Source organism: Cyclopterus lumpus, chromosome 4, assembly GCF_009769545.1.
Source record: "Cyclopterus lumpus isolate fCycLum1 chromosome 4, fCycLum1.pri, whole genome shotgun sequence".
Lineage (NCBI taxonomy): Eukaryota > Metazoa > Chordata > Actinopteri > Perciformes > Cyclopteridae > Cyclopterus > Cyclopterus lumpus.
Genome location: NC_046969.1, coordinates 16452851 through 16479575, shown reverse-complemented (window position 1 = coordinate 16479575; position 26725 = coordinate 16452851). Strand labels below are relative to the sequence as shown.

The 26725-nt window shown below is 42.5% G+C and overlaps 1 protein-coding gene across 3 annotated transcripts in view; it reads left to right on the top strand.

Moving 5' to 3' along the window:
• The first annotated feature begins 13339 nt into the window (after positions 1-13339).
• Positions 13340-26725, top strand: part of tsc22d2 (TSC22 domain family 2) — a 32038-nt gene continuing 18652 nt past the window's right edge. Inside the window, exons 1-2 of one of the 3 annotated variants that reach the window (XM_034531780.1) lie at positions 13340-15807; positions 23469-23879. In XM_034531780.1, coding sequence (XP_034387671.1) covers positions 14198-15807; positions 23469-23586 — 1728 coding nt within the window. In that variant the 5' untranslated portion in view covers positions 13340-14197 and the 3' untranslated portion in view covers positions 23587-23879. Of the gene's footprint in view, positions 15808-23468; positions 23880-26725 lie in introns of those variants that run through there. The other 2 variants (XM_034531778.1, XM_034531779.1) reach the window with 2 other exon arrangements.

Below are 26725 nucleotides of genomic sequence, written 5' to 3'. Positions count from 1 at the left end.
GTGTTTCTCATCACAGTTAACAGAAGCTTTATTCTCCTTTATTTGTAGTTAATCAATATGACAAGCAACCAACAGGAAAGAGATCAAAGGTCAGAGCCACAGTGGCCTGACAGTGTTTGAAGTTATCAGCCTGCAGCTCTTTATTACTTTGCAGGAGGGTCTGCTTTGTCTTGAATAGTCTTTTTCACCTCAATTGGACAACATTATTTATGAATGAGCCTAGTTCACTCTGCGTCTTGTGTAAAAGTAAGAAATAGACCTATTTTTAACTCACACAGATGAACACGCACAAAGGTCAATAACCAAAGACATATTGCTAAATAAATAATTTTCTTGTGATCTGAGCTCAAATCACACCATTATGACACATATTTTTTGTTTTCATTTGTTTGTTTACACATTTGAGAAGTCATTATATCTAAATATGATGAGTTATGCTGCTATAAATTGGTGTTGAAGCTAATGGAATTCCACATTTTTTTCCCTCACAGTTTGCCAGAGCTTTATCTGTGTGAGTGAAACAAATCACAACACAACGGCCATGATGAAGTAACCGAGCTTTCCAATGTCATTCCTCCCTGGAGTGGCTCAGCAGGGCATTAAATATTGAGCAGCAGCAGGTAGTGAAGATCGTGAGCTGGCGCTACTTGGTTCCTAGAAAATGTCTCTTCTCTCCTTACCAGGCCCCAGGTCTGCCACACACAGAGGACATCAATAGCCAATGATTGGGGGGGAGGGGAGGGTGTGTGTGTGTGTGTGTGTGGGGGGGGGGAGCTCTGACAGATGAGTTGTCATAAACATTTTCATAAGTGTCCCTTCAAGGATATAAATGAAGGACATTCACTCAACAATGTCAGAGCCGCTGGAAAAGCACCATTATCATTTGATAACATTTCTCTTGTTTACAGCAACTGGGTAAAAACATGTGACAAACAGCTTGCCTTGCTCCATTAACCTTTGCCCCCTGAAAAAGGTCAACATGGGAGATCAAAGGTGGTCCATCTGCATGGTCAGCAAAGTCAGTATGCATACGAGACACAGCAGTGTCAATAAGGCTGATTCCTCAGAGGCCTTCACCCCCCATCTGTGGAATGGATGAACACCCTCATAAATCACAACTGCAGCGCGTGGATGTCAAACACACACATGCAAATTAACTCTGAAAAGTACACACACACACACACGTTTTTTTGCATAAAGACACTTGACACACACACAGACAAATAAGGTGAGTTTATGTAAACCCAGTTTATAGTATGGATTTTAATAGCGATGATGCGGTCAGAAGGCCTCATTCAGAAGAAGAAGAAATTTAAATAAAGCATACTTAAGAAATAGAGTGCAATTACCTCCTTCTTTGTCTTATTTATTTGCATCACAATGGTGAAAGTATCATAATACATTTGTCATACACTGATATTGAGAAATGTTGACCTTCACCCTCAAAGCAAAAAATCATTTTATGGATATGGGCCTAGAAATGTGTTGTAAAAGCACTTTCAGCTGCCCTGATATGACACTCTGCCTGTCTTGTTGATTCCTATTCTTCCTTTTGGTTTTTAAACCTCTCTTTTTGTTTTGCTCTCACCATAAAAAAATATTGAGGAATACTTCTGGATCATCCAAGACCCACATTTTGTTTTTCTTTAAGAAGGTCAGTTACAGTACAAAAACAACAACAAAGGAGCTCCCCTGTTTTTATTGTTATTTAAGCATTTTCTAAATACATTTAACAGGAATAAATTATCAGGAAGCACAGTGTTGTTGTTATGCAGATCTACAAGCTACTGCCCAGTCCTTCATACTCGGGTAGTGTGGTATGATCATGTACTGGATATAAAGCCCCACTGTTCTGCACAAATGAATAGTCATGATTCATGGGGGATGAAGGATAAAGTGAGTCTCACTCTGGACGGACATTTTCATGGTCTGATCAGTTTCACTGCTTTACTGAAAGTCTCTCTCAACTACTTAATGATGTTTTTTTATCATGATTTTAACTCTTTAACTTAATTATTGCAATGGCATACATTTTGTTTGTAGAAAAAATGAGACTGTGACAGTAAGTATATCATTTTCCAGTACATTCATCTCAGTTTCCACTGTTCAGATCCAAAGGAGCACGAGATAGTCTTCACAAATGAACACCCCCTTTTCTTTTCTTTTTGAAGGGTGAATGCAATCGGCAAGTAAAAAGCTGAAGTTGGATAAACACCATGGTAGCACGAGTGCGAGGATACACAACAAGGCTGCAAATGCAAATTAGTCGGCGTGACACCATTTTGTAGTCTCATTAAGCAACTTAATGAGCAACCGCCTTTTAAAAACACGTAAAAGCTTAAAGATTCACACAATATTTACTGACATATTTTATATCTGTAATGAAGTGTTTCCAATACACACATGTTTTCCTCTCTTGATGACACTATCCCCCATATGACGGTCAAAGAGCACAGCTAAATTCCCTGTCACGGTGTTGCAGTTGGAACAGAAGCATCCACCATTTACAGCGACAACCAAGCATTTAATGTCAAACTCATCAAGTGATCAACGAAAACGTTAATCAGATTAGTGATGCTCGTAACAGGATTTTCTTGAAAATAAATTAAACCTGTTCATTAATGGGAAATTAAAAATCCTCTCGGATAAATTGAGAGGTGCCACTGAATTGCATTTGTTTTGTTTATTTTACTGCTCATTTGATTAGTCCTGCAGTAAACATATGTCCAAATGCCCCCGGTCAGGTGTGCACGTGTTGTGTTTTATATTATGTCAATGATAAACTGAGTCCACACTTCAGAGTTCAACCTTTGACCTCTACACCCACTGATATGGACACGTGTTTACAGGTCATATATGAAACACCCACAGGTGTACTCACATCAACACACATGTCTCAAAGCCACCGCTAATGTCTTCCTAAAAGACTATCTATCATTTGCAAATCCAAATAATGACTTGCTAAACAACTATATCTCATCTTGTCAATATATTGGCTACTTTATTCTTATAGATTTAATTTATTTTCACTATTTATTTTGTTATAGTCTACAATTTCAAGCATTGTATTCCCTTTGTAAACCTTTGTAGGTTGAATCGGATAGATAGATAGATAGATAGATAGATAGATAGATAGATAGATAGATAGATAGATAGATAGATAGATAGAAAGATAGTACATTATATTACAGCATAGTACAGCATAGTATCTGCACTACTGTTTTACTGCTCAGTGACGATACCTTGTGGCCGTGATTGTTAACTGCAGCTTTGCTTTATGTGTTTGAGTCATGAGCACAGTGTGACGCAGATGGTGCACTAGAGCCACTGGTTAGGAAACACTTGGCAACACAAAAAGTCAGCCTCAGGCTAGAAAGGAAACAACATAAAACGCTAAAAGGCAGATAGTTTACGACCAATAATATCAAAGGATTCTTCAGGAACCAATAATAAATAATTGTAGGGTGTGAAAGGATGTTGATTTAAACTGTGTGTAACTGAAGAGCAGTTATCAAATGACACACATGATGCCACTTGAGGCCACTTATTGAGCTGTAAGCTACCTGTGCTTCTGAAAAAAAATACATTGATTTGAACTGCATTATGCAGCAAATGATGTCTACAACTAACTTCATAAAACTTGCCATCAAATTTGGTGATGCTGAGCTTCATACCAGGAAGAAGAATGATCACTAGTTAAACATTGTCTGATAAGAAGAAGAATAAGAAGAAAGAAGAGCAAAACCCTAAATAATGTAGTAAACATATACAAAGAGTCCACTAGAATTAAAGTAAAAAGAGTACAATACAAAACAGTAATTCAACAGTTACTTAAGATGTTGGGCTGCACGGTGGCATGGTGGATAGATAGCACTGTCGCCTCACAGCAAGAGGGGTTCAATTCCCGGGCTGGCCCCTTCTGTGTGGGAAATTGCATGTTCTCCCTGTGTCAGCGTGGGTTCTCTCTGGGTTCTCCGGCTTCCTCCCACAGTCCAAAGACTCATCAACTTAGCTTGATTGATGACACTAAATTGCCTGTAGGTGTTCAGGTTCCAGGATCCAGGGTGTACCCTACCTTCGCCCAATTGTCAGCTGGGATCGGCTCCAGCCTCCCCACGACCCTGAATAGGATAAGGGGTTAAAGATATTGGAATGGAATGGACTTTGTATTAGCAAGACATTAGCCTCAGATAGTGGGTAGCTTGGTAAGCAGTAAGCTGATCATTGAACAACTGAAAATAACAGAATCAATTGTAAAGCAGCAGTGATAGAAAGAGTACTATACATATATTTGTCAGGATCTGTAGTGTTGTGTCGTGTTTCCTGTTTTATTTTGAAGTCCTTGTCTCTCGTGTCCTCTGTTTCTCTGTACTTCCTGTCCCTGTGATTGTCTGCCCTGTCCCTGATTGTTTCCTCCTGTGTCCAATCACCTGCACCAGCCCTCTGTATTTAAGTCCTGTTCATGTCATTCCCCCTTGTCGGTTCGTCTTGTCTAGATTGTGGAAGATCTTGTGTGCGTGTTTTGTATCCTGGTTTTTGAAGCCTGTTTTTGGAATCCTGTTTAGCAATAAAGTTGCTTTTCCATCGTTGACGGCGTTTGGGTCCAGTGTCCTGTTTGCAGCCCCACATAACAGAACGAACCGACCCCAGTGTTCCCGTTTCGAACGAACCGACCAAGAATGGACCCAGCCTACAACCCCTTCGAAGGGACCCGCTTGGCCTATGGGGGCCCTCGTAGCCTCCAGAAGGGGAACTACAACCCCCATAGGATCTCGGCACCAAACCCCTTCGAAGGGACCCGCTTGGCCTATGGGGGTCCTCGTAGTCTCCAGAAGGGGAACTACAACCCCCATAGGGTCTCGGCACCAGACCCCTTCAACGGGACCCGTTTGGCTTATGGGGGGCCTCGTAGCCCCAGGGGCAGAGGTCACCCAGGCCCAGCCCCGGAGTGGGGGTCGCAAACCTCCGGACCGTGTCGGTGGAGGGTTCCGGCTGCCGCCTCTGTGCCGCAGACTACTCCGGTTCCCGCAGTCGCCTCCGTGCTGCAGCCCTCGCCCGTTCCTGTTACAGCCTCCGTGTTCCGGCCAACCCCAACTTCCTGGGACCTATTGGACTTCCGGCCGGCCCTTGCTTCCTTTGCCTTGTCCCAGGATGCTTTCCGGGACATGATGGAGTCCCTCCAGGCGTTAGACAGGGTCCTACTTCGGCCGCAGTCCACGCCGGTTCCTGCCGATGCTGTCCCGTCGGTGCCCCGGCCGATCCCAGCTCCCCGTGTCCCGTCGGGGCCCCGGCCGACTCCAGCTCCCCGTGTCCCGTCGGCGCCCCGGCCGATCCCAGCGCCTCGTGTCCCGTCGGCGCCCCGGCCGATCCCAGCTCCTCGTGTCCCGTCGGCGCCCCGGCCGATCCCAGCTCCTCGTGTCCCGTCGGCGCCCCGGCCGACTCCAGCTCCCCGTGTCCCGTCGGCGCCTCGGCCGACTCCAGCTCCTCGTGTCCTGTCGGCGCCCCGGCCGACCCCAGCTCCCCGTGTCCTGTCGGCGCCCCGGCCGACTCCAGCTCCCCGTGTCCCGTCGGCGCCTCGGCCGATCCCAGCTCCCCGTGTCCCGTCGGCGCCTCGGCCGATCCCAGCTCCCCGTGTCCCGTCGGCGCCTCGGCCGATCCCAGCTCCCCGTGTCCCGTCGGCGCCTAGGCCGATCCTAGCTCCTCGCGTCCCGCCGACCCCGGCTCCTCGTGTCCCGTCGGCGCCCCGGCCGACCCCGGTACCCTGGGTCACGTCACCGCCCCGGCCGACTCAGGCTCCCTGTTTTCGGTCGCCACCCTGGCCGCTTCCTTTGACACGGCCTACGGCTCCAGAGCCCGGTTCCCCTGAGCCCGGTTTTCCTGAGTCCTTCCGTCCGCCTGGTGGTTGCCCTTCTGCCCGTCCCCCGGAGCAGGTCTATCTGCCTGGTGGCCGTCCTCCTGCCCGTCCTCCGGAGCAGGTCAGTCCTCCTGGTGGTCAGTCCTCCGGCCCGTCCCCCGGACTTCTTCTGACATGCTTTTGGTCCCGCCTCCGGCTCCCCTCCACCCACCCTGGGGGACTGTGTTGGGACGTCTGGAATCCGCCCTTTGAGGGGGGGGGGGGTTTATGTCAGGATCTGTAGTGTCGTGTTTCCTGTTTTATTTTGAAGTCCTTGTCTCTCGTGTCCTCTGTTTCTCTGTACTTCCTGTCCCTGTGATTGTCTGCCCTGTCCCTGATTGTTTCCTCCTGTGTCCAATCACCTGCACCAGCCCTCTGTATTTAAGTCCTGTTCATGTCATTCCCCCTTGTCGGTTCGTCTTGTCTAGATAGTGTAAGATCTTGTGTGCGTGTTTTGTATCCTGGTTTTTGAAGCCTGTTTTTGGAATCCTGTTTAGCAATAAAGTTGCTTTTCCATCGTTGACGGCGTTTGGGTCCAGTGTCCTGTTTGCAGCCCCACATAACAATATTACTCCAACAAGGGCATTTGGGGAGCAAATAAAAGATGCCTGACAAGATCTGATCTGACAAGGGGCTAACGTTAACAATGGCATTAAGCAGCAACCGCTATAGCACTGTGCCCATGCTTAAAATGTATATATTAATAATTTGCCTCCTGATGCCCCTCCAGTTTGCAACATAGAGTTAAAAAGTCTCAAACCCAGTCTGTCCCCCTCTGCACACTGACCACATGGACCTCTACAGTACTTGTTCTATTTGTTTATGTCCAGTGTTGGTTGGCCTCATGTTAAGCCTCCTGTTGGCTACACTAACAAGACACAATAATCTCCTTCAAGCCTGCCAATTATGAAAATGAGTTGCTCAGGATTTGGAATACAATGAGAAGATTGGGGAAATTATGTCTGTCAGGTCAAAGGTCATATGAGGGAGTTAAACTTATAACAAAGGGAGGAGGGGAAGCAGGAAAGGACAACTAGATAAAAGTGCGAGATGTAATTTTGACATAGATTTCATTGTATTTTGCGTTTTTTAGGTCTGTGCTTCGTTACCAATGCGGTCTCAGCCCATAGTGGGCTGAATTAGATTTTATCAATAATTTTTTATTCAAAGATCACAGCTATATTTTTAAGATCAAGTATTTGCTCTCAGCTCTCCATAATTCTCTTTTCTTCAATGCTGTTCAGTGCTACTGCTGCAGGGTAATGGTTAAATACGTTTACATATATCTATCTTTGAAATCTAGCTTGCGCATTTTGCTCAAGGCAAAACTCTGAGTCACTGGGTGGTGCTGACCCACTTATCTGTAACTGTATCGACACTTTTATGAGCAGTTGATCAAGGTGGCGTGACATAAGCTTGAATGTAAACTTTGCTTTCTATAATTTTTGACCAAACACTGTTACTATGGCTGCTTGCTAATTCTATTCAGTTGAAAGTATTGAAGCCAAAAAAACATGTTTTTCTCTGAGAGAAATGAGACAACAGTCTTCTGCTGCACAAATTAGACCGGAAAATTAATTTAACTTTTTTCAATTACAATTGAAATTCTTATACTGAATCATCTATTTAAAACAACATTGTGTGAAGTCTTGCTCATCAAACTGTGTATTGGACTTCGAGAGCTTTATGTTTCATTTTCAATCTTGTTTTACAAATATACAAGAGTAAGTTTCATGCTTTTTTGTAAAGCTCTGTAGGAGCTGTCACAGGAAAATGTTCTGATTCTCCACCACACTCTACAATATAAGAGTAATTATTTCATAAGGAATACTTCTATTAAGTTAGCAAGTAAGACGCGAGCAGCTATCTGAGGCTGTACTTTGAGGTCAACGCCAACGTCAGCACACTAACATGCTCACAATGACTTGGCTATCATGTTGAGCAGATATAATGCTCACCACGTTCACATCTTACTTTAGCTGTTACTATGCTAACGTTTGCTTACTCGCACAAAACACAGTAGATATTGCTGAAAATGTCATTAGTTCAGCAAATAATTTGTCATAAACCACATTTTTTTGGGTATTTCAGTCTGGACCAAAGGGGTGGAGTGACCAACATTGCAATCTTGAGAGCCATTCCCTTACCGTGGCAAAAAGTTAAAGATTACATTCATGTAATGTCAACCAGATTAAGTAAAGAAGTTTAAAACTAATGTAAGGCTCCTGTAACTTCTGATTGGGCATTTTTTCCTATGTTGGCATTTTTATGTCAATAAATTGAACCAATGAAAATGTAACTGATGGATTTATTGACAACACAAGTATTATTATTTATAAACAGATAATTCAAGACACATAACACAACCTCCAGTGTTGAATTTGATTACTTCAGACTTCTGACAACATAAAAGAGGATTGTTTTTACGTGCTTATAAATGAATTGATGTTACTTCATGAAAGTGTTTTCGGGGGTCTGTCGACAAAGACAAGTGACAGTGAGATCAGAGTTTAAATTAATACATACATGACATTCACTTAAGAGGAAATGGATGAATTATACAAGTTTGTAAGTCTTTTCACAGTTCTTTCTATCTGTCAAATAGACAGCGATGCAAATTATTTCTTGGAACAAGCTCTATCTGTCAAAACACATTGAGCAAAATATATTTCTGCTGAAGGATCGGGATAAGAATCTAACCAGGAGCATGGAGGCAGAGTGGAAGTAAATCACTGCACATTTTCCACTGAAAACATTTATATTTTTCCTCTTCTTAATCCCTCTCTGTCCAGGCACCTGCATCACGTCATGTAGTTTTAACAAGAAATTCAAAGAGGAACCAGGTCAAGTGGTTCTTAGATTTCCTTTGTTAATATTTCACTTCGGCACACATTCCTGTGTAAATATACACGTTCTGCTATATGTGGGTGTGTAAGCATACAATATTGTTTCCGTGCTTAGAAACTGTCTCTCTTTCTCTCACACACATAAACACTCACCTAATGTCACTCAATCTGTCTGAAGAGAGATGTGCCAAGTGCTTAAATTGGGGGAGATTTCTATTGTTTTTGTCTGTAGAGTAGGCAGTTTTCAACAATGAATCAGAACTTGCTTCATTGGGGATAACAGCAAAATCTGTTCCACCAGGAATGTTGTTTCACCTTCTCTGTGCTTATTCCCCCCCCCTTCATTTTCAGGGTAATTGCCATTATTTTTTGTGTTGTAAGACTTTTAAGACTCCAAAACCATGAACTTTGTACTCCTTGTTTTGGTAGCTGGTGATTTTTGATGATTAGGGCATTTAAACACATGCTAATTGTCAAGCAATGTTGTTGTTGCTCTCATTATAAGATGTTAGGCCTGTATTATTGACCATTTCAGTTTTTAATTTACACTGTAGCAACTTAAAACCCTCTGTCTGAGGAAGAGCATCACACTTTAAAGTAGCTGGACAAGCCATGTCTATGTTCCTTGTGCCATTAAATGCCTGTACTTTTCTACTTTAAACAGCTCCTCTCCTTTTCCTTCTTATCCGTTTCCCTTGTGATGCCAACATGTAATGTCATGAAGTTAAGTGTGTGAACCTGTCTTTGAAGGCACTTATATAAATACATGTTACACAAGCAGCTGTTTCAGAAATGATTCACATCTTGATGGCACAATCATAACTTCTCATCTTTCTAATTTGCCTGTTGACGTAGGTCTATTCACTGGTAGTTGCAACTTTAGGGACAAACCGTCCAGTGGGAAATACGGTTTCTTTGGAGATCTTGTGTTCCTCCGTGAGTATCTGTCAGTCAATATATATATGTCTCATGGTTATTTATTAATTTTACACTTGTCTAGTCTTGTCCCATTTATGTTGCAGAAATAAAAAGGTTAAAAGAAGTTGCTAAGCGTCAACATGTTGTCAAGTCTGTGTTGCACCAGTCTTTGGAGGCTCTTTCTTCCCCCCTCTACAGTCAGTTACAATGCACATTGCAGTACATTACTCACAGGCAGTATTATGTAATCTCAGGACATTGTAATAACTGAACTATGAATCCTCAATAGCCTTATTCTGAAGGAATTCATGAGGTAGTGAAAAATAACAGGAGGAACATTCATAGCTCAACAGAAAAAATACACCCATCAAAACTTCAAAACTACACCAGACTTTAACTCAAAGCTTGTTCTGTAAGTTGCAAATATTTGGAGCTAAAAAGAGGCTTATGTGGAAGAAGAAGGGTTAAAGCTCCACCTTGAAACACACACATAAATTAATTTAACATTATTTAACACTTACTATTATTCACAGTCAGACACAGGCTGGTTCAGGTCAAAACTAACAAGCCAACGTATGTTTCTCTGGAAAAAGAAGACCAATAAAGCTGAAACCATACACAAGGTTCACGTGCATATTTCATTATTCAGTTTCAGGCTGGTCAAGTTGCCCTGAACCAACTCCTTGTGCCCTTTTCCCTTGGGAACCCCTTTTTTTAGCAAGTGCTGAGTGATGTTTGGTCACTCTGTTTGTTGATCGTGCACTCTCAGGCACCACGCTGCTTTGCCAAAGGCCAGAGGTCTCCCAGGTTGGGCTGCTGAGAGTGACCGCTGGCCAGGACCCCGGGACCCAAAATACAGTGGTACAACGCCTGTCTTGTTACTGCGGTGGTACACTGAAAGTGGACCTAGCAAGCTGGACTGTGACGTGCCGCAGCACAGCCTGTTAGTCTTCGCCCTCAGACCAGAGCAAATAAACACGTCCAGCTACACAAACACTTTGGCTGGGGCTGGGTCTCGTTGGAGCTGATGTTGCAACATTGTTTTCAGGAGTTATATCCAGGTCCATAAGAGAGGAGTAAGAAATAATGTTTCAGGATTATTTAAAGCGTGCTGTAATTCAGTAGCTTTTTCCCCACTGTGGTACTTTTTTAGACAAACTGCTAAATAAATGCTTTCAATCAAAAAGCCACAGTCTTCAAAAGAGCCCTAAAACTTTACACACGAGTAATCTTACTTTCAATTTCAATAATAAAGTCATGATCTTTCGACATTGTATTTGTTTTTTTATTTGTTTTTCCACCCCTTATGAAATGCAGCAGGAATGCAAATGAAATTGGGTATTTTATTACCGTGTCAGCCAACATCTAGATTGAGTTGTTTTCCGTCTCCTCTGTCTTATCTGAGGACTGCATGAAATTGTTTTCATCAGACAGACCTTGTGAGTTGGCATCCGGAAATTATGTAACTGTAATTCAATGATTAGTCAGTCGTATCTGGTGAATAATATGGCAAAGCTATTTTCAACCTCTCAATTCATCAACCGTTTATAAAATGGGTGAAAACACTACAGTTAGGTGTATTGCCAATGAGAATGCAGTAAATAAAGACAGACATAATGGGAAGATGACTTATTGGTTTAACATGTTTGAGTCTGTCATTGAGTGATACACAATACCTAATTTTAACACTTTCTTCTTCATATATATATATTTTTTTATTGCCATTGTCCACAACTGCAGTTCTGTATTTTGGCATGAGGGTCAAATGATAGATGGTGTTGCATGTTAACTCTAACTGAGGACTGTGAGATTACATGTTTTTAAACCCCCAAGGCCACCAATATACCCCACAGGGAAACTTTTTTCTAAAGTCCTGATCTGTGGTTGGATCAGGGTATAAACTAAAAACAAATAATTTGTGGCTCATCAGAAAACAGCTAATCAGAAAATATTCCTCTACCAACAGTTTTTAGAGAAGGCAATTAAAGAGAAAACAGCTTCTTGACCGCGATCAGAATTGACCAAAAAATAGGCCAACATCATGACTCATTTATTTTTCTTTGTATCATGTATTGACCTTGTGACAAATTGTCTTACTGTCTATCACAAGCCTTCAATTGTCTTTATTGAAGCAATAACCTCTATCATAAGCTCATTGCTAATAAGGCATTAATGTAATTAATATAGTGTGGGTGTAATAAGGTAAACAAGTTACTTTAAGGACTAAAAGTGCTATTTAAAAAAAAAAAATCCTCTTATTCAACAGGTTTCATCAATTTTAATAATGCTGAGAAGTCCAAAACATTTAAACCTCTGTGCGTCATTCACACCTTCCATGTTATGCAAGCTGCCAAAATCATGAGTCATCGTGGTCATACAGTATGAATAAAGGTGTATATTTTGAAAAGACCTGGCAGTGTCTTAAAGATGCATTACAATCCCCTAATAAGAGGTGTTTTACAGGCCCCAACCGTAACCATTTCTGTCCAAATTGCAAATAGTTTTGTCTTGCTTGAGTGTGTGTGCTGCAGTTCGAGACTCAGTTTTACTAGTTATAGTTATAAACTATAGTATGGTGAATCTTCTTATCCTACCAAAGCAAGACTAGGGGTCAAATGTCAACTGAACAAATTCAATGGAAGGAAGGTACAGTAATCATACAGTCTTCATGCCGAGTCAAAACAGACATATGGGGGTGTACCTCGGAGGAAACCATAAAGGTTTCTCAGGAACACATTTTCTTTGTTGGTAGGGAACATATTTAATATATATTCATTTACATTGGCCTCTAATCACATAACACATGCACGAATCTTAGTTAAAACTGGAGGAAAAAACTCTCCAAATTATTAATAATTATTGCAAATACTAAACATAGACTGGAATGAATTACATTTGATAACTGAATGTGCTTTGTTTTTTGCTTTACCCTTAGGGGTCACAACCGTCATGGGCCATACTATCTGTCTATATTACTAACTGGTTCGATATGGCAATGTGCTGAACCAGTGTTTTGAATGTGTCTGTAATGGTATAGTTGGTAGAATATTACTTTGACAGGGAACATCCTGATGTTATCAATGGTTTTGTTGATATATGTATTTCAGCTTTTTCAGACCATCTTTACACTGAAAGGGCGAGGTGTGCTGGTGTCTGAAAATAAGTTGACTTTCACACAAGACAGATGATGAGTTGACACTGCTTTGCTATGGCTAATACATCATTCATTTTTATGCATTACACATTTATACATCAGATTTTCATCCAGCAATGTGAAATTATTGTTTTATTTTAAGTAAAAACTAAGTAAAAATATGCCAAGTAAGCAATAAGATTATGACTCTGTTGCTTGAAGTCTGAATAAATGAGTCAGGCGTTTCCGAAAACCAACTGCTTCTTCTGTCAGGAGAGATTAGACATTCTACGGTCCATTTAATTATTAATTGTTAATTGTTTCAGATGATGGCCTTTATTATAAACCACAATAAAGAGAATATTATACTTGTTGAACTGTATTCGTAATTCATGAGGTTATCCGAATGTACAATTTCTAAATTATAAACTCCTACATCAGCATGACTAACATCTGCCGACTGCTGGCGATCTCTTTCCTGCTTCTACCCCGTGGGACGTTAACCGGAAGTGACGACGACCAAACTCGTTCAGAGACAATTTATTAGTCACATAAAAACTAACTAAGCTATTTTAAATATAGCCGCAACAACTTCACGAGCGGACTGTATAATATAAGTATGTGGCATTGTTGATTTGTAAAAAAAAATGGTTGAGATAACAGAAAACTAGTTTGACCTCAATACCCAGGATGCACCTCGCTCTTGCCATCTTGTCGAGTGGTTGGGTTAGGAGAGCGGCAGGCAGGAGTTAGCTACGCGTTAGCTTTCTGCCGCTGTGGTAAAGTGGTTATCTGTCAGCTAGCTGCTAAGAGCAGCTGCCAAAAGTGAGCTGTCCGCACGACGAGAGGCACAACTTTACAGACTTTGAGAGGTTTTCTCTGTCTACCGCTGGATTATATACTCTTTTTGGAAAGCCAATGGATTTGTTTACATCATGTTTTCCCACATGCTGGCACTGAGGTAGGGGAAACTAGCTAACATCAGCTAACTTAGCAAGTCGGTGATAAATATATATAGCTGAGAGAGAAGAGTGGGCTGCGAGACCGGGCCCGCCTCAGACTAAAGTACCGGTAGCAGCTGCTGAACAAGAACTTTGACAAGGGCCTGTTTGCAACTCTGCTGTCGGGACACTGGGAAGGCCGACTGGGTGTCAGAGAGGCCGTAATAGGAGCATCAGTCACCCGCGTGCTGTGACCGGACACCGCGGAACGTTTCGGGAGTTTTGGGGGGTTCGGCTTTGGTTGTGACACTTTTCTCCGACAAGAGGGAGGAAGAGGTACGGAATGGAAACGTCCTGTGATTGTACGTGTCTGTGTCATATCCCTCAGCTGTGAATTACTTCGCAGGACATTAGTCCAGCACTTTGTGTTATCTGGAAGTAGACCGACTTCACGCAGGTAGCCAACATGTCGAAAATGCCGGCGAAGAAGAAAAGTTGTTTCCAGATCACGAGTGTAACGCAGGCTCAGGTGGCGGCCAGCAGCATCACTGACGACACCGAAAGCCTCGACGATCCAGACGAGTCTCGGACAGAGGACGTGTCGTCGGAAATATTTGACGTTTGTCGGCCGGATCTCGGGGTTTGTGAGAGGAGTTCATCGGAGGAAACCTTAAACAACGTAGGAGAGCCTCAGGAAGGCCAGCCGCCCACCCCGGCCCCTGTAAACGGGGGTCTCTCTTATAAAATGATAGGCACTGGTCGTGCCACTCCACAACATTTAGGAGTGCCTGTGCCAGCTACAACTCAACCTTTTGTCCCGAACTCAGCCTCCCACCCGTCAGTCAACAATACAGCCTCTGCTGCCACTATCTCTACCAGTGTATCTCACACAGCTCCCGTGAATACCAGCTGTAGTTCCCGTTTCAGGGTCATTAAACTTGACCATGGTACTGGAGAACCCTTCAGACGGGGCAGGTGGACATGCACTGAGTTCTATGAGAGAGATTCAGATTCAAATGTTAATCGAACTGTTGATGGCATAAAGCCAACTGTACCCCTTGATCACAGTATAGACCGAGACAGTGGGATAGGGCCCACCAGTAACTCTGTGGTCACGAGCAGTGCTTTTTCTGCACAGACTTTGGAGAACACCACGGACAGTGGCTACTCCGCCACGCACCCCGCCCACACCCACCCTTCAGAGCCTCTGCAGCAAGGCTACAGCTTGGCTCCTCAGTTAGGGAGCGGAGCAAGTGCCTTCCAGCCCACAGGGTATACAACTAAAGCATCACAGCAACCACAACAGGCTCAGGTCAATATGCAGCCTATTGCTCCCCAGAACTTCCTCTCTAACACCCTCAATGGTGTGCACCATGGTGCCATGCATCAGGCAACTCCCATTATGCCTTCTGCCACGCAGGCCCAGCAGTTTGCCTATTCTACTCATTCTACTAGCCTCTCCACTGGTCAGCTGGACTACAGTCAGCAGCACTTTGTCTCAAGCACTCAGAACCCTCCCATGTCTGCTCTCCCTGTGGGGCCTCCAACTAGCCAGGTACCATCGTCTCTAATCACCCATGCTGGTCCAGGAGCCCAAGGGCTTGGCGGAGTGGCAGCCTCAGTCCAGAGTCTTCTGCTGCAAGTAGGAAATGCATCAGCCATGGCGGCCATCCTCACAGGAAGTGGCCAACAACAGCATGTGAGCCAGACTCAGCCTTCAGGAGGGTTAGGCACAGCCCCTGCACCTTCCACCATCTCCCAGAGCTGTATCCAGAACGCACCTGCCACAGTGCCCAGTACCACCAACACCCCTCCAGGAGTGCAAAGTCAGGCGCCTGGCATGGGAGGACTTGTCATGCCCTATGGAGCCCACGGAGGAGCAACAGGCCTTCCCTTCATCTTCAGGAACCAGATAGAAGATAGCAGGCAGAAGTCTGATGCCCATCCTCACAGTGCCATTGTGATGACAGGAAAAGATGGTATCACGCCTTTCATGGGCCAGGGTCTCAATATGCCCACTCCTGCTGTCAACAGCCTGTTTGGCATCCATATTACAATGGATGTGGATGAGGACAGGTAAGAGGGTATAATTAGAATATATATTTGTGAAATGATTCCACTTCCATAAATGTTGTTTAGCTGGGGTTTTTTGTGTTCAGATATGGGCCATCAAGCAATATTATAGTATTCATCACTTTGCCTGAATCTATAAGCAAAATAAGATAGTCTTAACCTGGAGCAGCACCTTTTGGAAATAGTAAGTGTATATGGAAGTTTACCCTCATATTAAACTTCATTCTTGCATTGTTCTGCACTGTGGTCACACACCAAGCTTCTCCTTTCACCAGTGCCAAAATTAGGCACACTAACTATAACATTGTTGGTTGTACTCAAGGATAGACAGGATATTCTGTCTTTGTCAATGATGGGCAACCCAAAAAACTATGCATATTGACTTTCCTCTTTACAAACAAACATCCCCCTCCCCCAAGCCTCCATTTGACCATACAGACTGTTTGTTTTGGGTGTGTTAACAAGCATTTGAAAAAGTTACAACACATACAGTAGCTGTGCTTGGTAGCTGACAAGGGAATAACTCCCCAAATGTAGGAGTTTTTTTTAAATTCTGCTGTCTGTCTAGTAGAGACGGCTAGCCAACTTACCGTGGGGAGCAATCCCAGCCTCCCAACTTTATACCTTGTAAATACCAACTCCACTTCACTCTCCTACAGTACTCTTATAATGTAAACAGAGTAGCTATTTTTAGGGTCTGTCAGATGGCCATCACATAGCTTTAGCTGAAGTGTTGCCACTCTTTGCCATTACAAGCAAGCAGAGAAGTGTTGGAGAGGTGATGTTTGAATTAAGAATTACCTAGATGGGAGCTGGAGGACACGCACACTACACATACATGCATTGTCTATCCTGAATTAATTGTATTCATACCTAAGTGTGCTCTGTTCTGTTCTTCAGTGGTCATTATGAATGGTACTGCCGGAGGAGGAAGCATTTGTGTGTGTGTGCTTTAGGAGGTTAAGGCCTGATTTTTGTTACTCATAGCCTAGATTTTCCTGAGGCTATTCATTGTTTACCGAGAGACTTTAGTCCAACAGCATTACACATGGGTTGATTGTGTGCTGAGAGCAAAAACTTGTGCGTGTCACTGATTTCATGAAAGAAACCGCCAGTTCCCGTTCCCTAATCATTCCTGTATTTGTGTGTGGAAGAGGCGTGACATCAGTGGCTGTCTGTGTCGCTATGGTGATGCTGGCAGCAGGACAGGACAGGGCCAACAGGGAGGTTGAGAGGACAGACAAATGGGCGCACAAACACAGACCTCTAGTAATGATAGCTGGCACGTAAGCTATCTGTGTCCGTGGCAGTGATGACATGGCTAGACTGAATCAGCAGGATGATGTCTGCCTTCTTCTGTGGCTCTCAGACGAGTCCTTGTTAGGCCTGTCCATGTTGACACATAAGTTTAACAAACTGTTGCTGACTTGTAATGGGTTAAAGTATTCTTGTCTGCACATTTCCTAATTTTTCCATTTTAGATACTTGAAACTACACACTTGTCACAAGTTAAAAAAGAAAAAGCTGTATGAAATGGGGTCCCTCATAGGGCTGCTATAATTTAAGTTTAAAATGTAATCCTTTTACCAGTAAATCAGACTCAATTCATTAGGCCGGTCGGTCCAGTTTTTTTTTGTCTCGTCCGATTTGCTACATAGCTAGTGGTGCTTCAGCCACACTTTTCAGTTAAGTTAAACTGCAAGTTGAGTCAACACCAAACTGGATCTGGCCAAAATTTCTGGACGGTTTTGCTTGTTGATCACTTTGCACCAAAACTTTTGAATATCAGTTGTAATTAAAATGCTTTGTTAACTCTTAACGTTCAATAAATCTATGCAAGTACAACAAAAAAAAAAAATATATATATATATAAGGGGACACAAACCATTGTCAGAGATGCTTTGTTCTGAGGAGCTGAGCGTCGTCGAAGAATCTCTATCAGTTTCTTGGTTTGGTTCTGTTTTGAGTTGGAGTCCATCACAAAAGTGGAACAAAGCATTGTGGGTGTGGAGCTGTGAGATTAGAATGATTTCCCCTCAGCGTGCAATGATTAGCATCTCTCTCAAGTAAAGTAAGACAAATAAACCCATCACATATTACATTTATCAAGCTAAAGAAAAGTGGTGTCTTTATGAAGAAAAATGCAGTCTGAAGTTCATTCTGGGATACAATTTACTGTATATACTATAACATCTTATCCAAAGTAGCATAACTGAGCTGGAATCAAAGTGAGTAATCTGATTTGATAATGTCAATGAATAATATATCATTAATGACTTATGGACAACACAATTATTTATCTTTTCTTGGATTAATTTGTATTTTAAGAAGCCCTCTATCACCCCCATACCTCCACCTTTTATTACACATTCTTGCTTTCATTCGAGTCGTCCTGTCATCTGAAGTGTGTGCTTGGGGCCTGCACACACTTCACCGACCCTCACCCTCACTCTCACACAACAGCATGACACTGGGGTTTGCTGTCTTTCTTGAGGCAGTTCGAGTGTCTGTCTTATCAGAAAACTGAACAAAAGCTGAAAATTGTAGTGATGTTGGAGCAAGTGAATATCTTCTGCGGGTGATGTGAAGTTGCGCCTGTAAGCTTTTAAACATTACCCTGACTTACCTATCTGCATATATAGCCGACACATTCACACTTGAAGACCTAGTTCAGACACTGTCTGTTTTTGGCTGTTAAAGAGTGTGAAATACAAGAGCCTAGTGGAAGGTCATTGTTCCTAGTCAGTAGGGTGATTCAAACTTTCCGCCATCTAGTAACAAGAAATGTTTTATAAACTTTAGTTTGTTTCTGCCAGATTAAAAGACTGCCAGTCGTATCGGCAAAGAAGCCAATGAACTTGGTCCAAAAAAACGGAAGTAAACCAGCTGCCAAATGGACAAACATCCTCCACAAGTCTGATAGCAAACACATGAAGTCACCATGCTGTTGTGGAAACTCAAATAACCACAAGATTAATTTCTCCTCAGACATCGAATGTCACATAAAGTTGTAATCTGAGTGGAAGCTTTCTGAAAGGGTGTGTGTGTGTGTGTGTGTGTGTGTGTGTGTGTGTGTGTGTGTGTGTGTGTGTGTGTGTGTGTGTGTGTGTGTGTGTGTGTGTGTGTGTGTGTGTGTGTGTGTGTGTGTGTGTGTGTGTGTGTGTGTGTGTGTGTGTGTGTGTGTGTGTGTGTGTGTGTGTGTGTGTGTGTGTGTGTGTGTGTGTGTGTGAGAGAGAGAGAATTCAACAGCACCAAGTGGGGTGAGTGCAGTGGCTCCTGCAGTTTGGAAAACGATGGTTGGACTGGTGGAGAGTAATTTTGTGAAGAGACACTTGCAGTGTGTCCTTTTGTTCAGTCGAACAAGTGTTAGTGTTGAATGCCGGGCAGATGAACAAACCTCCACTGTTGCTCATGACTTTACAGTTTAAGCTATGAGGGCTCTGGTTTTTCATGCCTAGAGTTTGGTGACATCAAATTGTCCAAAGGTTTCGTGAGTCTGAATACACACGTGTTTAGTTAAACACAAAGGGGGAGGGAGTGAGGACAGGGTGGGATGGAGAGTCAGGTTTGGGATGGGGCGTGTGTGTGTGTTGGGGGTTGTAGTTTGGTTGCCGCAGTGCCTGGAAACAAGGGAGCAGCTTATTTTCCAGAGATAGCTGACCTGCCTGAACTTCCAGGGGATACATTCCAGGAGCCCTGAATGGCTGTGATTGTGGGACGCCCCGGGCTGAGCAGACGGGTCTGCATCAGCTCTGATTTTGGGCTGGATCGCTGGCGCACTGGCCCTGCCTCCTGTCTCCTGTCTGTTCTATCTCTCTGGCTCTTGTTTTATTGTCAGTCCCTAACTGCTGCAATATTTAGCTACCAATTAACATAATTGTCTTTTCTAGTTTAATTATTTAGGAAAGAAACCTTAGTTAATACACAACACTCGCTTCCCTTTTCTTTTACATTTTAGGGAAAGTTTTGGTGTTGAGCAATCACCAGGATTTTTAAATAGATGCATAATAACTGACCAGAGTGGTATTTAATGTCCTAGAACTACCCTCATGTGTACCTGTTCCAAAAAAACAACACACAGGAGGCAGAGCAACAATAATGTCCTCATTTCATGTTGATACAGTGAATCGTGTTTGATTTTGAAACATGTCCGTTTTGTTACATGTTTCAAAGATCAGATCGTGAGGCAAAGTGGTTGAATAAGTTAGCATAGCAGGACCCACTCTGTTATCTCAGCAAGATGTGGTGGGTGAGGGGATCACTTCCAATTAGAGTGGACCTGCCAAAGCAAGTAAACAACCATGCTCCTGGTGTCCTACATAACTAACTCAGTTTGTCCTGGAAGCCGGGCCATTGAATCAGCCGCAGAGTATGTTGCAGGCTATTCCAGGAATAAGGACAGTGTGTAAACTGTTGGTGTTTGTTGTTTTTCCCAAAATGGTCTCAGTACAAAACAAGTTAGACTCCTCTTTTGAGTGTTTGCAACATGTTAAGTGAGAACCAAGTCATTTGCCCTTGTTATCAATGCACTTTGAACATGGAGGAGGGTGGGCTATGTTGAGCTGAGAGATTGCGTAATGTTCCGCTGTATGTGTCCCAACATTTGATGTTAACAAATATCGGCTACGTCTGCGTTTTCAGAAGCTTAATGTCAACTATTTCCGACGGTAAAGATAACTAACTGTGGGAGATTTTTGACTGGTCTGAAGTGCTAAGCCAGTCGTGATAATGCTCTGAGATCAGTTTAATGCAAATTAAGCCTTTTCACAAAAATAAAGAGACTTATTTTTAACATGAAAAGTTAGTCAGGTGAACTGCAGGACTAAGATCCATGGTAACAATCAGTGAAAAAGAGAAAAGTACAGATCATAATTTGTGGTTTGTTAACAATATTGTGAAGGGAATAAGGCTGCAGTTGGCTTGCCTACTGTAAATTCAGCAGTGAAGACATTGTTAGTTGTTTAATAAACTGTTAACTGACAAGATTAGTGCCTTTCATGCAGGAGTGCTGTGTTTACAACGATAACCCAACGCAAAAAACATCAACTGCATTGTGTGCACAAAACACACAACTATGTCCCCTGTTCATCCATATGGGAGAGTTGGCAGCTACATTTCCTGCAGGTCTCCACTGCATCAATTAGTTTATTTGCAAGGTTGTCAGCTGTGGATCTGCCTGGCATACTCTGTCAGGGTTTCTAGTTTCTACTGTTGATCAAAAATGTATAATCAGTTTATTGTTCAAGTCCTTTTTCACATGTAAATGCCAAACATACCCCAGTTCCAGCATCTCAGATGTAAGCTTTTGCTGCCTTTCATGGCCATATGTGATAATAAACTCAATTTCTTTGAAGTTTTGAACTTTTGGCCAAGAAAACCAGATATCTGAAGACATCATCCTGTTGTGGATCAGTGGAAGAACAGGGTCGTCCTTCAATCAGAGGATCGGCGATTCAATCCCCGGCTCCGCTAGTCCATGTCGATGTGTCCTTAGGCAAAACACTTAACCCCAAGCTCTCGTAGCTTTGCCTACCTATGTTGTGTGAATGTTGGATGAATGTTAGATAGTCCTGATGGACAGGTGGTGTGAATGATGTCATGTATTGTTAAAGTGCTTTGAGAGGTTGGAGGACTAGATGTACAAGTACAGTCCATTTGCCATTTTTTTCAAAGTTTTGATGGGTATGTTTTATTTTCTGACGTATTAAAGGCAAAACAGTAAACCATAATACATATAATGTTTAGTTGCAGCAATAATGATCACTATGACAACATTGTTGAACATTGAAGTTCAGCCAAACTAAGCACCTGTAGCCGATAGCTCTCCCTCCAGTAATCTCCCCCTTGCTGTTTCTTGTGACATTTCTTGTGAGCTCAAACTGCAACCTGGTGCACACCATGGCGGTTGATATGTTTAGGGACCTGAATCTGTTTGAATTGTCAATATTTAATAAGTGCGTTTAAAAAGACACCCTTCCTGACATCTGTGGTGCTTCAGTTTCCTCAGAAGTCGTCTCACGTATTTCCGATTTTTGGTGTCTTACCCTGCTGGTTTACAGTAAAGTCAGATGTTCTCATGCAAAATTGAGGAAGTGAAAGGGTGAGAACAATCAATGGGCAAAACTAGTCTCATCTCAGAGTTTGTCTTATGCTAATGATGAGCAATAATACATCTGAAAGTACGGGGGTGAAACATATATTTCAGAGCAAGTAAAACACAATCGAGAAGGGGGAGAAGAAAGGAAATGCTTAGCATTTGGGGGAAATTGAGTGGTTTTGTAGAGAAATGCATATAAAGCTGACCACAGATCAGAACTAAGGAGAAGAAGTTTGACTAAGTCGAACTGTCTTAAACTTTAAATAAGCGAACCTGTTCTTAGAGAAAATGTGGAGATCGGTGTCTCAGTTATTCAGTCTTCTAGGGTGGGAAGCAAGGGCTGAACAACAGGGTTTCAGAGCCTGCGGCCCCACGGAGCTCTGAGATGACTGAATAGTGAGTAATGAGGATGTGTGGAAAGCATGGCAGGCAGCTGCATTTGAGTCACCCATCCTCTCTTTGAGCTCTCGCTGGCTTTCAATGGGTCTCGTCTACTGATCTGGCTCACTGGGGCTTGTGCGTGTGTGTGCGTGTGCGTGTGTGTGTGTGTGTGTATGGTGGTATGACGGTGTGGAATTGAGAGTTGAAGAGGCTCCAAGTTTGAAGAAAGGGTGAATGAGAGATTTCAGAGGGTTCCCATGTTTGCCGTCTTCTCGGCGTCTCCGGGGTCTGGGAGCTGTTTTTCTTTATTGTCTTTCATTTGCCATTCAATGGCTGCATTAAAAAAACTTAAGTAAATAAGATCACAGCTCAAGCTTTAGCAGTGTTCAAGTCTGTATAAGATGAGTGAAAATACGTTCTTTCCAACTGATTGTCTCTGGGTATTAAAGTTCACACACATTGAGGCACATCACTTTTAGGATAGAAGTTGATCCTTTGATTCAGTTTTTACTGTTGTTTATGGATGCCGCATTGCATGAACATTTTACTCAACTGAGAAGTTAGAACTAATAGATTGGGATTGTTCTTTGAGGCTGAACATTTGAGAGTTTTTGTCAAAAGTAATTTTTAACATTAGAACATAGCATGAACACTTCTAAGGATCCCTTGATTTCGATCCTTGAAGAATTACGAGAACATATTCAATATAAAAAGTATTTATTTATTTTTCTTAACACGTAAGAAAGCCTCCAGAGCACAGCCTGCTCTGAAGGCTAATTTAGGTCATATCTGATCTGCAAGTTGAATCTAACATCGAGGCAGGCAATGAAAAACCTCTGGGGTACTTTTTCTCACTCTCCAGCTGAGAAAGGTGCAGGTTTTTTACAATAACCTACATTTACTGCTTTGCTTTGATCTCCGCTTCTGTATTCTGTCAAACACTGTTGTCTTCTTACCCCCCCCCCCCGACATGGGCTAGCAGAGCCGGGGATCGAACCGCAGATCCTCTGAAGGACGGCCCTGCTAACTACTGAGCCACAGTCGCCCGTCATGCAGTCATGAATCAGACTTTATTCACTTAATTTCTTGAGCAAAAATCTATAAAATAACTGTTTTGATAATCAGGCCGTTCATCCTTCTGAAGCTTTTCATTTGCTCATCTAATCACCACTCTGTCTTTTTTTAGCCCAATAACGACCATCGTCAGGCATGTTGACCTGCTGGTTAGCACGATGGTGAGGTGTGATGACCAGTTCATTCTGAATTTTCACACGCTCATGCCGCTGTATTCTTCTTCTGAGTGAGCCTCCTTGTCAAGTCATCTTTTGTTAAAAAAACAAAAAAGTGGCCTTTTCAATAGATATATATGGTTTCTCACATGCATGTTAATTACATATTTAATCTAACAAGCATTTTTTAAATTTATTTCTACATTCACTACTCTGCCCCTTTGTTGCCAATGGCTCCTCTTTGTGGAACAAGGTCAGCCAAAAAGACTTGGAAATTTTTTTGCCAACAGCTGGTTGGCAACATTGTCTGCCAGAAACATAAATGTTTTTGAACGTCTTTGTCATCAGTGTTGCGTCTGAACGTTTCAGCCCTATGCCTGCGAAGTGTGAGAGCGCCGAGTTGCGTAGAGGCCAAGAGCGGTATTGCAGACAGATAGAGATTTAAATTATAGCTCGCAACATATTGAAAAAAATAACTGAACTAGTTCATTTTTTGGAGCTGTGAACTTAGTTCAAAATTTTGAATTATGAACTAAGTATATTATATTAAAATATGTGAACCATGAACTGAACTAGTTCATGTAGAAAGTGAACTGTTTGTCATTACCTAGCATATTGATTACTTTATTTTAATAACAAGTTTATTTGTATACAGTTGACTAACTTTTTACAGCAGTGAGGAGGACGTTGATGAGGTCCAGGAAGAAAGCATTTAGACCTGAAAGGATTCAGGGAAAAACACTAAAACAAAAGAATTGGGTTGGGGGGTGGTGATCATAGGGAATACACCTTTTTTATTCAACGTTCATGTTTTTGTTGTTCGATGAAAGAATAAAGTTCTACTCAAAATGTCAAAAATGTCATTTTTAAAAGTTGTATTCTAAATGTTTGCATGCATGTCTGCTTATGACAAGGTAAATACAGTTAAATTACCGCAACATTTCCAGTTTATTCCCGTTTATTCCCGCGGAAAGTTTCCAACTTTGAATATTCCCGGAATTTTGCAACCCTCAGTAGGATTACAACAAACCTATTCGACAGTGGGACAGTTCCTGGGATGTCTCAATGGGACCATTTGTCAACAGGACTAATCAACTAAAGTATAACTGTGCATGCAGTCGTTACTTTTTAAATGTATTGTTCAGATTTTAGTATTGCTAATAAAGTAAAATATTTAACTATATTGTCAATGATTAAGTAACATTTAAAAGCATGTAAGGAATTACAAGGTAATAAAATTGTTGTAAAACATTTGTATACGGCATGTGACAGTGTGGAAGTTCTCCAGCTCGGAATTTGTCACAACTGCAAGTCCAAAATAAGCCGTGGAGGAACAACCTTAAAAACATTTGCAACAACTAACTTAATCAGACCAATATTCACAGTGACCGGCTCGTCTTCAGCCGGGGTCTCTCTAGCACAATCAAGCTCATAACAGAGCGAACAGTTAATGTTAACGGAGGTTGCATTGACTTGCATTAAGATGGGTTCAACCTCTATTCAGTCAAAATAAGGGTCAATTATAACACTGTCGTGATGTGTTTTCAATGTTATCGTACACATTTTAGTTTTTCTTAAACTTGTAACAAATCTATAATATAATAGATATTAAAGGGGGAATTATGACGTGCGGCCCCTTTTTCATAGGGTGCCGTCAATGTAATGTCAAAAGACCCACCCGGTGTAAGGTATGTGAAAGGAGTTTGTTTTCTGAGGAATTTGCTGGTGTCTTATCGGCACACAGACCGGCAATACCGCTGGAAAGAGCTTTTAAAAATCTTTTTAAAAACAGGAATCGTCTTTGCCTGCACAATCCCAGGCAAAGTCACTGCAGAGTGACAGGCCAGTGTTATTACACAGTAGCTGACAAGCCGAGACAGAAACGAACCTGAGGGCCAGTATGGCAAAGTTCACTTGGTCAGGGTCACGCTTCAGGAACCAATTTTACACTTTATTTAACCGGCAGTGTCAATGAACATGAGCCCGGCTAAGTGAAATTGAGCAGATAGGATGGCTTTGTAGCTCCAGGCGGATGCTATCAGCTGCCGCCCAGCTGAATGAGCAAACCCAGATCCTAAATTCTACTGAGTCATCTGTGCTCATGGTAACAATTATGTGTAACCTGAGCTGAAATGAACACCCTCTGCTTACGAGAATGCTTATATCAGTGTGACATACTTGCACTCATCTTACACACTTAGATTTTTTATGAAGTGTTCGAGCCTGCCTTGAACATTGCTAAAGCTTGAGCTGTGATCTTATTTACTGAAGTTTTTTGAAGTTGAGTCATAAATACCCAGACAAGCCTCTCTTCTCGCTCCCATAGCAGAGTGGGCAGGGTTGTGTTGTGAGGGGTGGTTAGCTGCACAGCTGGGACTTTGCCTGACTGCAGTCTTGGCCCCATGCAGAGGGTCACATCCCTGTTTGCCATTGAGCCTCCTCCTCGCTCTCTCTCCCACGGCGTCTCCTAATCACTACATTATGAGAAGAACGCCTCCAACTGCTGGGTCACATCTCAACCCTCTGACAATTGTGTTGTTCGGCCTCCCCCATGCATCAGGCTTCAGCCCAAAGAATTAGAGAGTTTTGTATGCATGACATTAGAATACAGATATAAAGTCACATGAGTGGAGGGATAAAGTCTGCTCAACTCTGTGCACTCGGCAACATCAAAGAGTTGTTTGCAGCCCAGTGTCGGCCACATTGGTCTTTTGTGCCGTGCTGCAAGACATGTGTTTTTTTTTTACTATTGACTTGTTTTTACGTTGTTTTACAGGGAGGGAATTTAAATTGTGTGCGTTCCATTAAAAGCAGTGGCTTTCCTCAAGTGACCCGAGGGAGCATGTGTTTATTCAGGCCCATGCAGCAGCTTAAGGATTGAATGGGCTTTACAGGCAAAATCCCGCTTGCGATTCTAGTCTTCATCTTGTGTATGTTGTGCCATGATTGTTAACCTGTCAGAGCACAGGGATTTGTGGACTTGCTTGTTTTCATAGGTTCCTGTTCTGCTGAAGCTGGAACATCATGAAACCATCATGGGTATGTCACTGTTGTTACATAACATGTAACAGAATAGTGTTTGAATTACCATTTTCTGAAAACTTATACCATACCTAATCAAATGTATGTGTCCTAAATCTTGAATACTGCTGCAAATAGTTCTTCATGTTTGACTTGAACGGCTCTTTATGTGTAATTTGGAATCAAACAAAGC